This window comes from Cynocephalus volans, chromosome 5 (assembly GCF_027409185.1).
Source record: "Cynocephalus volans isolate mCynVol1 chromosome 5, mCynVol1.pri, whole genome shotgun sequence".
Lineage (NCBI taxonomy): Eukaryota > Metazoa > Chordata > Mammalia > Dermoptera > Cynocephalidae > Cynocephalus > Cynocephalus volans.
This window is the reverse complement of record NC_084464.1, coordinates 77,048,489-77,065,078: the sequence shown is the minus strand read 5'-3', so window position 1 is coordinate 77,065,078 and position 16,590 is coordinate 77,048,489. Positions and strand designations below refer to the sequence as shown.

The 16,590-nt window shown below is 34.3% G+C and overlaps 1 protein-coding gene across 50 annotated transcripts in view; it reads left to right on the top strand.

The window, feature by feature from the left end:
* Window positions 1–16,237, top strand: part of RIMS1 (regulating synaptic membrane exocytosis 1) — a 469,818-nt gene extending 453,581 nt beyond the window's left edge. For all 50 annotated transcript variants that reach the window (XM_063096231.1, XM_063096237.1, XM_063096236.1 and 47 more), the window contains 5 exons: window positions 5,023–5,161; window positions 8,016–8,128; window positions 13,790–13,891; window positions 14,493–14,632; window positions 16,019–16,237. In XM_063096231.1, the coding sequence (XP_062952301.1) occupies window positions 5,023–5,161; window positions 8,016–8,128; window positions 13,790–13,891; window positions 14,493–14,632; window positions 16,019–16,237 (713 nt within the window). The remainder of the gene's footprint in view (window positions 1–5,022; window positions 5,162–8,015; window positions 8,129–13,789; window positions 13,892–14,492; window positions 14,633–16,018) is intronic.
* The last annotated feature ends 353 nt before the right edge of the window (window positions 16,238–16,590 follow it).

Here is a 16,590-nt window from a genome sequence, read left to right as displayed (position 1 = left end):
GTGAAAATATCTGTGTAGCTAAACCATTGTTTTATTTGCAAAATAAATAAGACCACACTGTGTTTTCCTAAACTGTAGTGTAATGGAATGATCACAAGACTGAGATTCAGAAAATGAAATTTCTAATACAGTTTTTGCTGCTAACTAGTGCAATGTTGAGCTGGTCATTATATCCACTAGAATGTAAGCTCCATTAGGGCAGGGATTTTTGTCTGTTGTGTTAATGGCTCTATCATCAGCATCTAGAGAAGACTTGGCCCAGAGTAAGTGCTAAACAAATTTGCTATGTGGATTATATTTCTTCAAATTTACGGTTTTCTCATCTATAAAATAATGTTTATTCCAACCCTCACATTCCAAATTAATATTAGAGCCCTTATGAATTGAAATAAGACAAATTCAAAGCTGAAACTGTTTACTCAGCTTCTACCTGGGCCTTTATATTGCTTAGTGCATCAAAGCTCTTTTCATTGAATATTTATTAATATGAAAAGACAATAGCTGGGGATTAGTCCATCTACCATCCTCAATCAGAAGGACTAAAACCAAAACTTTAAAAATGAAAATGTGTTATTCAAATTCACAAAATTAATTAAGTGTAAAAGAAAGTTAACCTCTCAAATGATGTTTTTTTTCAAAGTGTGCAGCATTTACACTTTGGAAGCTATTAAGGTTTAGAACTACTCTAAAACTTTTGAGACACCCTATAGATATACCCTTCTTTAAGAAAACTCGATATCCCAATTAAAAAATACAAATACATTAACGAAGATTATTTATTTTTAAAGTTTTTCTTTGCATTCATTGAAGTAAAATGCAATGAACGACAACCATGTGAAACCTGTGTTAGGAAATGCAAGAGAAATCAGGTAGTGACAGTCTACACTCTACTGTTATCTGAGTGCCAGCGAGGCACAGAGCCGTGTGATCTCTGTCCACATGACGTTGGAAAGACTGGAGAGGAAGCCTGGAAAGCTGTGTTCTACTGTCAAGACAGCCCTCCTGACCACCCTTACTCACAGGCTCCCCACCTCAGTCACCAGGACCAGTCCCACCATGTGCTGCTTCCTTCTCCCCTCATGGCTTATGCCTTCCCTTACTCATATCCCTGCTTAATGAGAACCTTTTAAAATAAAACCATTGCCACTCTACCCCTGTTACTTTCTGTTCCCCTTATCCTGCCTAATTTCTTTTCAATAGTACTTGTTACTAGCCATATTATATCTTTATTTGTTTATTGCCTTTCTTATCTACACACAACCAGAATGTTAGCTGCATGATAGCAGGAAATTTGTCATTAATCAGTATATCCACAGCACCTAGATCAATGTGTGACACATAGTAGGTACTCAGACAGTATATGTTGGATGGATGGATAGATGGATGGATGGATGGATGGATGAAAAACTGAATGAACTCACACTTGAAACTGAACCTTCATACTGCTGACTCTCATAACTGTTTCTCCTCTGGTTTCCAGCATCACCTCACCATTTAGATTTAAAATTTGCCTTAATTTCTTTAGCTATGATCCTCATTATTTTCAGTAAGAATTGGTGTTTGACCCTGGCTTTATTGCCTCATACTGCCTTGGGTAAACACTTATAAATCTACGTGGCTCAGTACTTTGGTAATATACCCATGGGGTTTGCCCCTCTTCCACAAGTGGAATCTAGCCAATATGTGGGCATGAATGAAATGTTGCTCTATTACTTAATAAATAAACTGCTTCTAAGAAGGAAGCATAGTATATAAGTGAATTAACACCAAAACCAAACTAAACTGTATTCAAAATGGCCGTAAATGAAGTCCCTGCCTTCTGTGAGTATACACATTATACAATGACAAGTCAGGTGAGCAAGACAGAGGTAGAGAATTTCTGAGCCTTAGGTGGGGAAATGAGAACATCTATATGAATGTCGGTAGGAGTGTAGATTGCTACAATGTTTCTAAAAGGCAATTTAGAAGTAGCTATTAAGATTAGATTCCTGCATTTTCACTAGCATTTCAACTTCTAGGAATTTATTCTATAAAAACTCTCATAATAACTGGAAACATCCAAATGACCATCAATAAAAAGATGATTTAATATGAAACTGCATAGCCATGCAGTGGAACAGTGCAGTCACTAAAAAGCATAAATACATACATGTTTGTGTTATATTAAATGGAATGAGAAAATTGCACATTAGTATGGGTAGTGTAATCCCATTATCAAGTTTATGCCACTGGTTCTAGATACTAGGGATAACAGTGAGCAATACTCACAATGCCCCTGCCCTTTTAGAAATTAAATTCTAATTGGGAAACAGACAACCAGCAAATAGATGAAGGTTTCGTGACAGATGAAGCAGTGCTATGAAGAAAGGTAAAGCATAGCAAGGTAATAGAGAGTGATGAGGGTCAGAGAAAACCTCTCTGAGGAGGTGACATTGGAACAGAGATCTGAATAAAGTGAGGGATCAAGGCAAAGAAAATCAGAAGGGACAGACAGTAAGTAAAAAGGACTCCGAAACAGCATGCTTGGAGTGGTCAAGGAAATGCAAGGGGGACAGTGGGACTGGAGAGCAATGATCATATGGAATGAGGGATAGAAGGTGAGATCTGATTGGTATCCCAGGGCCAGATAAATGGCATTTTATGGACTTTGATAATGATTTTGGATTTTCTTTTAATTTTTTTTATCGTAAAGTTAAGCTACTTTATTTGGCCTCTTCATTCTCTTCTCTTCTGTAGAATTCTGTGAGTTTAGTACTAGAATAAATCTTAAGAATCTTTGAAGTTTTTTCTTTTAGTTTATTTTTTATTATGAATATTGATGAGATACAAAGCTAATTATCACTCCTCATGTCCATGATGTGACAGCCAGATTCATCCTGGCAGCATACCATTTTAATGATGAACCATTATAAGATCTTGAGCAAGGAAGTGACATATTCAGGTTTACATTTTTAAAGAATCACCGTGGCTGTTGTGTGGAGAATATTCTGAGGAGGTAAAGAATAGAAGCAGTGAGACCAGTTTGGTGGTACTGCAGTGGTCTTGTTGAGTGATGACAGTGGCTTGAATTAGGTCTGGGGCAGTGGAGAGGAGGAAGAGTGATCAGATTTGGGATATACTTTGAAGGTAAATCCAAGAGAACTAGCTGATGGATTGGATGTGGGGTGTGTGTGAAAGAGGAATCAAGGATGATTACAAGGGTTGGGCCTGAGCAACTGAATGAATGGAGGCCCCATTTTCTGAGGGAGGAGGATTTGGCAGTAGGTGGTGGTAGTGTGATCGAGGTAGAACTTGAAGAGCTCTGTTTTGGATATGTTAATGCTGAAATATTTATTAGACGTTTAAATGGACCTTATAGGCAACTTGATTAATGACACTGCAATTTAGGAAGAAGGTTAGGACTGGATATATATATATATATATATCTGGGAGGCAATTAATGGCTTTAAAGCCAGAGCTGAGATCACCAAGGAAGTAAGTGTAGAAAAAAATTACAGCATCCAAGGGCTGAGCTTATGTCTCTCCTATATCTAAAAATCCGGAAGAGGAGGAGGTTTCAGTACAGGAGACTGGAGAAAAGCAACCAGTGAGAAAGGAGGAAAAATAGAGTGGATAACAGAAGATTCATGTATAAAAGTGAAGAATCATGTAAAACATGAACTCTTCAAAAGCATGCAGAAGCACAAAGATAAAAACAGCTCCCAAATTATTAACCATCATCATCTTTGAGGGGTGAAATTATAGGGGGTATTCAACATTTGCTATTTATGTAGTATTTGAATATTTTACAATATACATATATCACCTTCATAAACAAAAATAACAATAAAAGGTTAAGAATAAAAATAGTAAAATCTAACCTATTAAAAGAATGTATGGGAAGTATCAGCACTGAGTCTATATGGCATAACCTATCGTGTCTTTGATTGGACAATTTGCAAAAGGGTTACGTTGACCAAAAACAAGAAAAAATGCAGCCTTTCCTAACAGTGTATTTAGGCACCAGTTTACAGAGGTTTTGTGAGGATTGAAAAGTTTAGGTATGTATATGTAGTTATGTATGTATTTATATAGAGAGCTTTTTTATATATTATTAATGGGTATTAAATGATAATATACAAAAATAGAAAGAAAACCAGAAATGCAGATGGAATGTGTAGATGAAAAAAAGTCTAACAGCTTGCCTAACCTATTGATGCTGCTCACACATATAATCAACTAAATGTTTTAGAATTTGACTTTCATGCTATGCATAGAATGCTGGTTAGCACATTTCAAAGGGGCTCAAGGAAGTTGCTCTAAAGTAAGAGTTCATCAAGAACTGAAATTAAAGTAATCAGCCAGTACAATTCACAATGCAAGTAGAGGTGCACACCCCCAAACTGCCAATTGGAAGTCATGCAGCTGACTCCAAAGGCCATGAGATAGCTGTGCAGCCTTGGAATTAGGATAGTGCCTGTTATGCCTACCTACAGAAACTACATGCCATCTCAGTGAGATCCTGTATGTTAAAGTATTGCTAAAAATCATCAAATAAACTACTGTTTCTCTTCATGAGCATTGCTGATGTGTGATGATACCAAACTGTGCTTTTTTTCATGCTTGGTTGCAAGTGCCTCTTCCTTGAAGGATATGACCAATTCCTTCAGGTCTATTCCCACACATTTGGGGAATTCTAGATTAGGAGAAACCTATTATTCAACATTATCTTTCCACATAACAGTTTAGTACCAAATCCAAATTTTCGTTGAAGTTGTCAGCAGCATTGATACAAGTTCATTTTCTTTCATTGAGATTCAGGCAGTCTCTGGAACTGGGCCGTGGTACACCTTCCACTGCTACCCCTCTTGGCCAAAGCACACTTCGGCAAAGAGATTTAATTGAGCAGGTTATTCTCTTAGATCACTATTTTTCTGATTAAAATTTTAATTATGTGCAAAATTATTGTATTTGCAGAGTCAATTTATGTTCAGGTGAAAACTGTCTAAATAAAGCTTAGTTTCTTTTACTCTCTCCTGTCAGAGTCGGGCCACAAGAAGTTAAAAAGTACTATACAGAGAAGCACAGAAACAGGAATGGCAGCTGAAATGAGGAAGATGGTCAGACAACCAAGCCGAGAATCTACTGATGGCAGCATCAACAGTTACAGCTCCGAGGGAAAGTAAGTGATATCAGCACGTCTATGTAGATTGTGTAGTAATCGGTAATATAACAAAGCCACCAAGGGTTACTGTGCAACTTTTTTATTTAACCAGAATTTTAATCATCTGTTTTAAACCAGCCTGACACATGAACACACATCTGTGCCTGGTCACTCATACCTTTCAGAGGGGTGAGGAAATGCTGAGTTAACATGAATAAACTGATTTCCATCATCTAGTAAAGCTCAGAATAGTCCTTTGCTGGACATACAGTGTAGAAGTGCTACATTTAGTGGATTCTTTCATATGAGAAACTCATAGTCTGGCCCTGTCACCAAAATCTGAATTAAAATTTACAAGTGAGGATAACTACAAATAATGCATCATTAAATTTATAAATGTGGTCCTTATACATCCATTTAAACTGCTACTTTTTCTTTACACATTTGTAAATATATGTTCTTTTTTTAATTGAGGTATAATTCACAAACCATAAAATTTATCACTTTAAAGTATCCAGTTCATTGGTTTTCAGTATATTCACAAGGTTATATAATCATCACCACTATCTAATTCTAGGATATTTTCATCACCTCTAACATAAACCCCATGCCTATTAATAGTCATTTCCTGTTACCCTCTACTCATAGCCCTTGGCAACCATTAACTTTGCATTTTCCTATTCTGGATATTTCATATGAATGGAATCACACATTATGTAGCCTTTTGTGTATGGCTTCTTTCACTCAGCATAGTGTTTTCAAGGTATATCCATTGTTACAGCATGTATTAGTACTTTATTCCTTTTTATGGCTGAATGATATTCCATTGTATGCATATACTGCAATTTTTTTAAATCCATTCTGATGGTGAACATGGGTTATTTCACCTTTTTGTCTATTATGAATTATGGTGCTGTGAACATTTGTGTACAAGTTTTGGCATTTAGCTCAAATGATAGAGAGATAACTGTTAACATCAAATATGAAAACTATCATATATTTATCTTACCTAGAGTACTTTGCTATGAAAATAACACAATAAATAAATTCAGAGTTAAAAAAATTTAGAAGTGAGGAACTGATCTCCCATTTTCCTACCTTTCTCAAAACTTTTGGGATGTAAGTTGTAAGTGTAACGTTCTCATAGATGTAAGGAACTCACACTTTCTTGTTTTTAAAACATTGCTGGTTGATACGACAAGCAAACAGAAAGGAGATTGTTGGGGGGAGGGGGGAGGGAGAAGGGAGGGAGGTTTTGGTGATGGGGAGCAATAATCAGCCACAATGTATATCGACAAAATAAAATTAAAAAAAAAAAAAAGAAAAGAAGTTCAAGAAGAAAAAATAAAAAAATAAAAAATAAAATAAAATAAAACATTGCTGACTTATTTTTACCTTAGAAAAAATATCCAGCATCTATTTCTCCTCATTATTTTTCGGATTAAAGAGTTTTAATTAATTCTGAAAATATATAAATAGTTTTTTTGTTTTGTTTACTTGGTTTTTTTTTTTTTTTACGATTTCGTATAAATCTTGCACAAAACCTGCATTGTCCTATGCTTGAAATTTTTTCTGCTAGAACTGAACTTTTATTGAGGTAGTGGATCTTACAAATATGTAATTACTATGGTGCAGTGAGTTACATGAAGATTGACCATGTACAAATTTTCCATAATTATTCAAATCACTCATATACAACCTAATATTCATTATTTCTTTTCTTTTACTTTTTTCTATTTTGTTTAGAAAATAAAATAAAATTATGCCAAGTTAATGTTTATGATATCTTTCCCATTCCCGAAACTAGTTGGCCCCTATTTATTTGGTCAAATGATTGTTAATGTATGCTCCGTGTGCTCCCAGTAAATTATAGTTAAGAACAAAAATCAGCAGGTGTAGCAGTTATGGGGATAAACTTGCTGGCAAAATATCAATATTTGATTAAGTAGTATAAAACAATGTGCAAATGAAAGAATGGAGAAATTATTTTCTGATACAGAAAGTAACAAATCAGTTAAAAATTTGTCTCCACCAGGGATAATCTCTCCGCCACTTAATCTCTCACAGATTTGTTTTGGTAGTCTCTGGATGGGATAATAATGTGTGTCCTGTCTAATTCCCTTGGTTGTAAGGAAATAATATATGTGAAAACACAGTGGAAACAATAAATCCCTATAGAAATATGCTCATTCAAAAAATACTTATTGAATGGCAACTAATTAACAAGCACGGTTCTCATTACCCATAGACAATTACATCAATAAACAAGAAGAGGACAGTCACCACTCTTGTGCAGGTTACATTCTTGGGCTTTCAGAGATTCATACTGTAGTAAGAAATAGATAAATTTTAACCAATTAATTTCCAGTTAGACTAAATTAAAATCTTAGGTAATTTGAACATTTAATTCATTCGAAGATGAATAAATTAAACATGTTTTATTTGTGAATGAGAACTTGTACTGTGCTATAATATTTGTTCAAGAAATTTTTAGCCGCTTTCTAAAAAATTTAGAATTAATGTTACTTAATTTCATAAGCAATTATCTGTGTAAGGTTTATGGTATAAAATTTGCATCTTATATTTTATGTCAGCAGTACATTTATGTAGGGATTTGGATTTTGTTTTGTAAGTGTCCAGAGCACTTAGTATATTAAAAACTTAACTCAGCCCTCCTGAGTAGAGCATCAGGTGTTAAATTGAGAGTTTAGATCTTTATCAGTTTTGAGCCTCATATGCTTGGCTCAAAGGGCAACAGATTGTCTAAGTAGTGTTTCTGTTTTAGAATCAGAAGTAGTAACATGGAAACTAAAGAAAAGAATTCTAGGAGATCTAATGTTTTGCTTTGGGGGGTTTGTCCTTTTGCTAATAGCCTAATATTTCCTGGAGTGCGACTAGGAGCTGACAGTCAATTCAGTGATTTTCTTGATGGACTGGGACCAGCCCAGCTTGTTGGCCGCCAAACCCTGGCCACCCCTGCAATGGGTAAGAATCATTTTTATCTACAGGAAAACTGATGTTTTATGGTTGGCAAAGTCATTTAAAATAGCATGGTAATAATACAAATGAGAAGCAACCTGTTAGCTAGCATATTGCTGGTTGCAAATGAATGTTCTAATTTGTAGTGCATTTTTCTAATTTGAGACACTATACAAAAATGAAATAAAATTAGTCGTAAATCTTTGAATTACCAGAAAATCCTGCTAAGACAGAGTTCCACAGGAGATCCAAATGTATGATAAGGGTGGAATTTCACAGCATGAGGGGAAAATGGACTATTTAGTAAAGGATGTTGGCATAATCATGTGAAAAAAATTAATGAAATTGTTTACCTTCTTCACAATTTACAAAACAGTATTTTAGACTTAACTGTAGAAAAGAAAAGGAGGATGGAGAAAGACACTAAAAAGTGTCTTTCTGGGCCGAGCCCGTGGCGCACTCGGTAGAGTCCTGCGCTGGGAGCGCAGCGACGCTCCCGCAGCGGGTTCGGATCCTACGTAGAAATGACCGGTGCACTCACTGGCTGAGTGCCGGTCACGAAAAAATGACAAAAAAAAAAAAAAAAAGTGTCTTTCTGGAAAACACTCAAGTTAATGTTTCTGTAATCTTAGAGTGAAAAACAACTTCTAAAGGATCAAACCAAAGCAAGAAATATTAAAAACTTTTACTAGCAAAATTTACCCTAAATGAAGTTAAAAGATGACAAATTCAGAAAATTATGTGTAGTGTTTGCAACATATGCTTCCCTAGAGGCTGTGAGATTCTAGTTTGAAAGGACCCATGGAGTGCCCAGCCAAATGGGTGAAAATGGACTAACACAGAGGCATATCATCATGGAATTTCACAGCACTGGAAGCTGATAGAAAATCATACAAGTTTCCTGTGAGGAAAAATAATTCTATATAAAACTATCAAAAATCAGATCCTCACTGGCTCTTCACTAATAAGGCTAACATCACCTTCAAAATTCTGAGTAATAGCTGATTTTCAACATAGAGTACAATGGCCAGCCAAGTTATCAAGTAAGTTTAATGCTAGAATAAATACATACTCAGACGAGCAAAGTCTCAAAAACTTTCTTCACATTCAACATTGCTCAGAAAAATTTTGGAGGATTTATTTCAATAAAATGAACTACGTGAATTTTTTAAATTGTGAACTAGAAAAAGAGAAAGATGAGATCCAGCAAATAAATGCTTCCTCACAAAAGAGAGATGTTTGGGATATCCAGGATGATAGCAAAGGAAGATTGAAAGATAACAGCCACAGCAGAATTTGACAGCAATTTGTATAAATTGTAGCATGTCAGATTTCATAAAATAAAATCTGTAGAGTGCCTAATGTGTTTGATTTTATGGAAGAAGTAGACAACCAGGAGACAGTAAGGGTTTGAATTAGTGATATGTGCATAAAAATGTTAGCAAAGATTTTATAAAAAGACACGTATCAAGTGCAGTGAAAAGGCAGATCTGTTCAAGAAATGAGAAGTAATCATAGTAGTCCAGTTCACACAGCTATAAGGTTATGTAATCTTAATAATATAACTATGAATGTTGGGAGAATGGGATGACAGAAATTGTCAGGTATACAATAGGGGTATGAAGGCAGTGAGAGATCAAAATTGGAAGTCAATAATAGTATCCAAAACTGAGAAAAAAGAAAATATACGTACAATGCTTAGTAATAGGCAAATGCCAAAAAAATTAAAAAATCAGATAAAAATATTGAAAATTTCAAAAGCAGTGACTGGAAGGCAAGAAGTTGAGAGAGGGGTTGGGAGTCAGTTAATTATTCTAACAACAAATCTTATAGAACACTTTGATTCTTTAAGCTTTGTGTATGTGATTTAATATTTTTTTTTATTAAAAGGGAAAAAGACCTATAGGAGCTGAGGTCTAAAACAGAATTATAAAACTAATGAGAAAGTCTAGAGCAACAAAGTCAATCAACTAACTGGCAAATAAAGGGAATTCACACCTGAGAAAATGGAGATGATTCTACTAACTAAAAATAACTTAGGAATAATTATAATTTACATCTTCAGAGACAAAGTATAATAAGTAATCCACAGAAAAATCATAAGGGGGTTATTTTAAAAAGCATATATTTTTAAGAAAAAAAGTTGGAGAATGAAAACTATAGTGATTAAAATTTAAAACTTGGTGGATGAGCTAAATAGTATACTGAACAAAGCTGAAAAAGAATGAATGAAATGAAAGGAGGACCACAAAAAATCACCAAGAATACAGCCTACTTAAAAATTTTAAAATATTTTTTAAATACAGAGGAGAACTTGAGATGTAGGAAGAATAAATTGAAAAGCTCAAACTAATTCTAATTGGAGCCTAAAGAGAGAATAGAGAGACTATTTTAGGGGGAAAAAATAATGATGTGTCAACCATTTAAGAAAAACATGAAATCTGAGAGACTGAAAGAGCACACTGAGTGGTGATCTGAACAATATGTACAAAACAAAGAAAGAAAAAAACACATCTTAATCAAATTTTAGGACATCATCTCAAAACATGAGGAAGAAAAAGATTACCTAGCAAAGAAAAGCAGAAACAACAGATAATAGAAACAAAGCCAAAGTAACTCCAGATATTGGAGTTAAATATTTAGACTAAAAATAATTATGCTTACGTAGTTCAAGGACATATAAAGCAAGATTGAGAATTTTATCAGAATGGACACAAAGAATGATTATGTTTTGCAATAATGAATACGCTAATTATCCTGATTTGACCATCACATATTGTACACAAGTATTGATAGTCAACTCTGTATCCCAGAAATATGTGTAAGCAATTGTTTCAATAAAAAAGTAAAACATAAAAAAATTAAAAATTTCTCTGCAAATGAAAAAAACAATATTAGAACCATTAAAAATAACCCAATAGAAATTCTAGAATTGAAAAATATAACCAAATTTAAGAATTCAGTGGATGAATTATCAGAACTGGGGAGTTTAAACAGAATTGGGGAGAAAATTGGTTAACTGGAGGATGAGCGATAAGAAAGTATCCAGAATTAGTTAGAGACACAGAAGAATAGAAAATATGGATATAGAAGTTAAGGGAGGGGAAAACGTGAAGTCTAATTGTGATAAAATCACAATTAGAGTACCAGAACAGAGAAAGAGAGAGCATAGGGCAGTAGCCACCTTAAAAAATATAATGGTTGAGAAATTGCAAAAACTGAAAATAAACATCAAGACACTTTCAAAAGTTCCTATGAACCCTAAGCAAAACAAACCCAGCAGTATTAAAAATAATAATATCACAACAAAATTGAAATTTTTTTCACAAATAAATGCTTGGTTGGTTTAATATTTGAAAAACAATATAATTCACCACATTAATCTAATAAAAAATGACCATCTTAATACATGTGGAAGAAATGTTTGATAAAATTAAGTACTAATTTATGACTTAGAAATCTCTTAGCAAACTAGGAATAGAATGGAGCTGACTTAATCTGATAGAGTTTCTACAAAATGCACAAATATGTGTTTGTGTGCATTTGTTTGTGTGTATATACACATATTAGATTGGGCAAAAATTTTTAAATCTTTCAGTAATGAAGGGACAGAGGTTTCAGAAATATGCATCCTTATACACTGCTATTAGAAGTTTAACTTGGTACAGTCACCAATTGGGGTAATATAGTAGTATCTAATAAAGATGAGAATGTATCTGTGCTATGACCCAGCAATAGCAGTTCTAGTTATGTATCCTAAAGAAATTCTTGACAGCATTCATTGTTAACAGTCCACAGCATTCATTGTTAACAGTCCAAAATAGGCAGGAAAAAGACCCGCAATTGGAGATTAGATTAATAAAATATAACATATTCACAAAATAGAATATTATACAGAAATTAAAGCAAATGAGTTACATCTCTATACATCAGCTTGGATGGACATCTAAGAAAATCTTGAGCGAAGGAGTTGCTAAATGATACCACTTATAAAAATGCTTGAAATTTGGAAATTTATATGAGATGTATAATTTTAAGAAATATAACCTACCAAAAAGAATTTGAGAATAGAAAGTAGAGAAAACCTGAACAGAACTATAACCATTAGTATTTAATATTCTACCACAAAAAAAATGGCATAGAATAGGCCAAAATGGTTTTATACATGAGTTCTAACAAATATGAACCCAAAAGACATGTAAATTATGAAAAACAAACACTTATAAAGATAAAAAGTAGAGAACTCTCTCCATCTCATTCTAGTTGCAAATCTTAATTCTATGTCAAACTATACAAGGGGTATATAAGCCTTCCTAATAATTAAAGAAAGAAAAACTCATAACTTTTTAACCATCATATTGGCAAAAATTAGACATATTGATAATATTAATATTAGTGTGGGAAATGAGAATACAAATATTTCCAGTGATAGTACAAACTGGTACAACCTTTCTGAAGGATGGTTGGCAGTATGCATAGAATTTTTTAATGTCCATACAATTAGATCTGAAAATTAAAAATCTGGGAATTTAATGTTCAAGAAATAATTGACCAAGTGTGCAAGAATTCTTACAAAACTGTCCATTATAGTGCTATTTATAATGGCAGCAATATAAATAACCTATATTTTTATCAACAGGAGACTGGTTAAATAGGTAATGACATGTCCATTCCGTGGTCCATATAGTCAAAAAATGATGACATATGGTCATGATTGATGATAGATAGACAGATAAATATAAAATAGTATTTATGAGATTGGTAAGATATTCACCAAAATATTAATGGTGGTTTTCTCTAAATAATGGAAATACCGATAATTACAATTTGCTATTGATAAGTAAATAGTTATGCATTGCTTGATGACGGGGATACATTCTGAGAAATCTATCATTAGGTGATTTTATCATTGTGCGAGGATGGCAAAAAAATGTTTACATTGTGTAATGATAAGAATTTTTTTAAAAACCTTGTTAGAGTACAAGAATCATGTAAATACTGCAGTGTTGCTGTAGTTAATGATTTATAAATTAATATGCAGATCTCATAAGATGAATTAGTACCAGAAAAATAAGAGAAACTTTTCAAAACTTGATTTGGAAGCTGGAAAAGAAGAGTGGAGTGTGGGTAGGGGCCTGTATTAGTCCGTTTTGTGTTATGCTATAACAGAACACCCGAGACTGGGTAATTTATAAAGAACAGAGATTTATTTGGCTTATGATTCTGGGACAGCTGCATCTGGCATGGGCCTCAGGCTGCTTCTACTCATGGTGGAAAGTAGCAGGCAGCCAGTGGGTACAAGCAGATCACATGGCGAGATGAAGCAAGAGAGAGACAGGGGAAGTCTTTTAAACAATCAGCTCTCACTGTAACTAATAGAGCGAGATCTCATTCAGGTCCCCCTTCCCCAGGGAGAGCATTAATCCATTCATGAGGGATCCGCCCCCATGACAGCTTCCAACACTGCCACATTGGGGATCAGATTTCCACATGAGTTTTGGAGGGGACAACACATCCAAACTCTATCAGGGCCTATACATTAGTGTTTTACCACAATCATGAAGATAATAATTTGGAGTTTGTTAGTCTGTTATGGGCCTCTATTTTTTTTTTAACTGAACCTAACTGCAAAGACGCAGAAACATTTTGTTTCCCCTCCACTTACAGGTGATATCCAAATTGGAATGGAGGATAAAAAGGGCCAGTTAGAAGTTGAAGTTATTAGAGCACGAAGCCTCACACAGAAACCTGGTTCCAAATCTACACCTGGTAAGGAAAAGTATTACTGAGTTTGATCAAGAGAATATTAAATAGGCAAAAAACTCAAAACATTGCTGCATTTGAATTTATGTGCTCTGTTTTGCATCATCTGATTGATTTTTTAAAAGTAGCTCTTCTGTGTTTGATTTTATTAAAATGGATCTGGGTTTTCTTTGCACAATTATTCTGTCAAAGTATTAGGAACAGTATTACCATATTTTTAAAAAGCTTAGTTACAGTTGTTAGGTTGTTTCAGTTATTTTCTTTCTGCACATTTAAAAATTCAAAAGAAAAAAGAATTTAGTTCTAATCATAAAAAGGAAACAGTGAGTTTTAAAATATAAACCTGCATTATGATGCCAGCTATACTTAAGTAAGTCAAAGTCTTAAGATAACTTTGTATACATTTACTTCAAATGAGGAAAATGGCAGTAGTGGTAACATATGGGTTTTAAGGAATAGAATTTATGGAGCAACGGTTATTTAAAATTATTTAAATAGTCGATGGGAACCTTTCAGTAAGCATCTCTAATTCTCTAATAAGGTGTTCTCTCATAAAAATCAACTGAAAAAGGATTAACTTCTTATATATTAATATACCTTTGTTCAGCTCCGTATGTCAAAGTATATCTTTTGGAAAATGGGGCCTGTATAGCCAAGAAGAAGACAAGAATTGCACGAAAAACCCTGGATCCTTTGTATCAACAGTCCCTGGTTTTTGACGAAAGTCCACAGGGTAAAGTTCTTCAGGTCAGTAAAAGATTGTTTGGCTTTTTACATTGTAATGTCTACGTTATCCATACATTGAAGAGGTGGTCAAACACAAAGAATAAAATTAAGTAGAGATGAAGTAGTATGATATCCTCGAGTAGAAAAAAAAAAAAAAAACCAAATGGTTAATTTACAATACAAATATGTATAGCATTAAAAATACCTGTGGATCTAATGGAAAATAAATTTTTTTTTCTCTCTCCCTTCTTTTCTTTCTTCTCTCCATCCTCCTCTAACCCTTCCCCGCTCCTCTATTGATAGGTGACAGATAGATAGACAGAGATGTATCCAAGCAAACAATGCTAGTAATAGTTGATTGAGCATTAACATGTAACAGACATAGGATACAACAAGGAAGAGGGGAGAGGAAAGGAGAAGTGCTCGGGGACCAGCACATCTTGAGCTGGTTGAGTGCCAGATGCATGGCTGGGAGCTTACATATGTTACGTCTTTTAAACTCTGTAAACATCGCATGCAAAAAAATATCATTATCCCCATCTTAAAGATTATGTCTGAGGATAAATAGATTAAGTAATTTGGCAAAGGTACTTAGAAAATTGAAAAGGCAAGATTCACCAGCGCTGATTGTGTAAAGTAGGTGAATGAGTTCAGCTGAGAATCTTTACAGATGACCGAAGGATTAGAAAATATGAGGGTACTTCAAAGAATTTGTGGAAACAGAATTAAAAGATAATAGGAATCTTTCCATGAGCTTTTTGAAGACCCCTCGTGGAACTTGGGAATATGCGTAATGGGAGGCTTGTCCAACACAATTGGACTTGACCCAGATTGTGGAGTTATCAGTAAACTTACTACTTATTAATCACCTGATCAAATCAAAATTTTCAGGCAGGTTCTCAAAAGGTTGCAGCTCACAATTATTTTTCCACCTGCTCCTTCACTAACAAGTCCATAATACAAAAGAAATGAAATGAATACTTTGTACATACTCCATCATATACCCACTCCATGGTATGCTGAGTTGGAGCATTTTGTTCTCCTTATTCTGTCAGAAGGTATTAGGAACAAATTTTGCACAAATTTTAATTTTTATATCTCCATGGCTCTCCATGTTGCTTACTAGATAGTAGTTATACAAGAAAGGTGCTGAATTTATATATGAATTAACTTATATATTTCTTTGTTCAACATGGCTTATGTAGACACTATACAAAAATTATTGTGAAGTGTCTCTAAGCACCTTAATATTAGTAATTCTTTTTATCTACTCCTCCTCCTTAGTGTTAGTCATATTCATCTCCTCTCGTTTACTGATTGGCCCACATTTACAGAGCAATAGCTTTGACCCTTTGAATGTGAAAGAGAGAGAAATTTAAGTTATGTTGCATTTCTCTGTCTCTGCAGGTGATTGTCTGGGGAGACTATGGCAGAATGGACCATAAATGTTTTATGGGTGTGGCTCAAATCTTGTTGGAAGAACTTGATCTGTCCAGCATGGTAATTGGATGGTACAAATTGTTCCCACCGTCATCACTGGTGGATCCCACACTCACTCCCCTAACCCGTCGGGCTTCCCAGTCATCTCTGGAAAGTTCAACTGGGCCTCCCTGCATTCGATCTTAGTGAACTCATGCTAGAGTCATTCCAATAAAACTCTACCTTTCAGGATAATAATCTGAACCAGATATTTCATGATCAAAAGCATTGTTGGAGACAGACAATCAACTTGTGTTTTGCCTGTAGTAGTTTTTTCACTAATATGTCCCAGTTGTTTAAAACATGGCTTCATATGACAGAACATGGTAATCTATCAAATTACAGTAAGAATTAATGTGCTAGTGAGAGTCACTGATGCTTCTAACAAATAGAAAAAGAGGAAACTTCAAATTCACACACACACACACACACACACACACACACACACACACACACACACACACACACACACACACACACCCCAAATTGAACAAACTGGA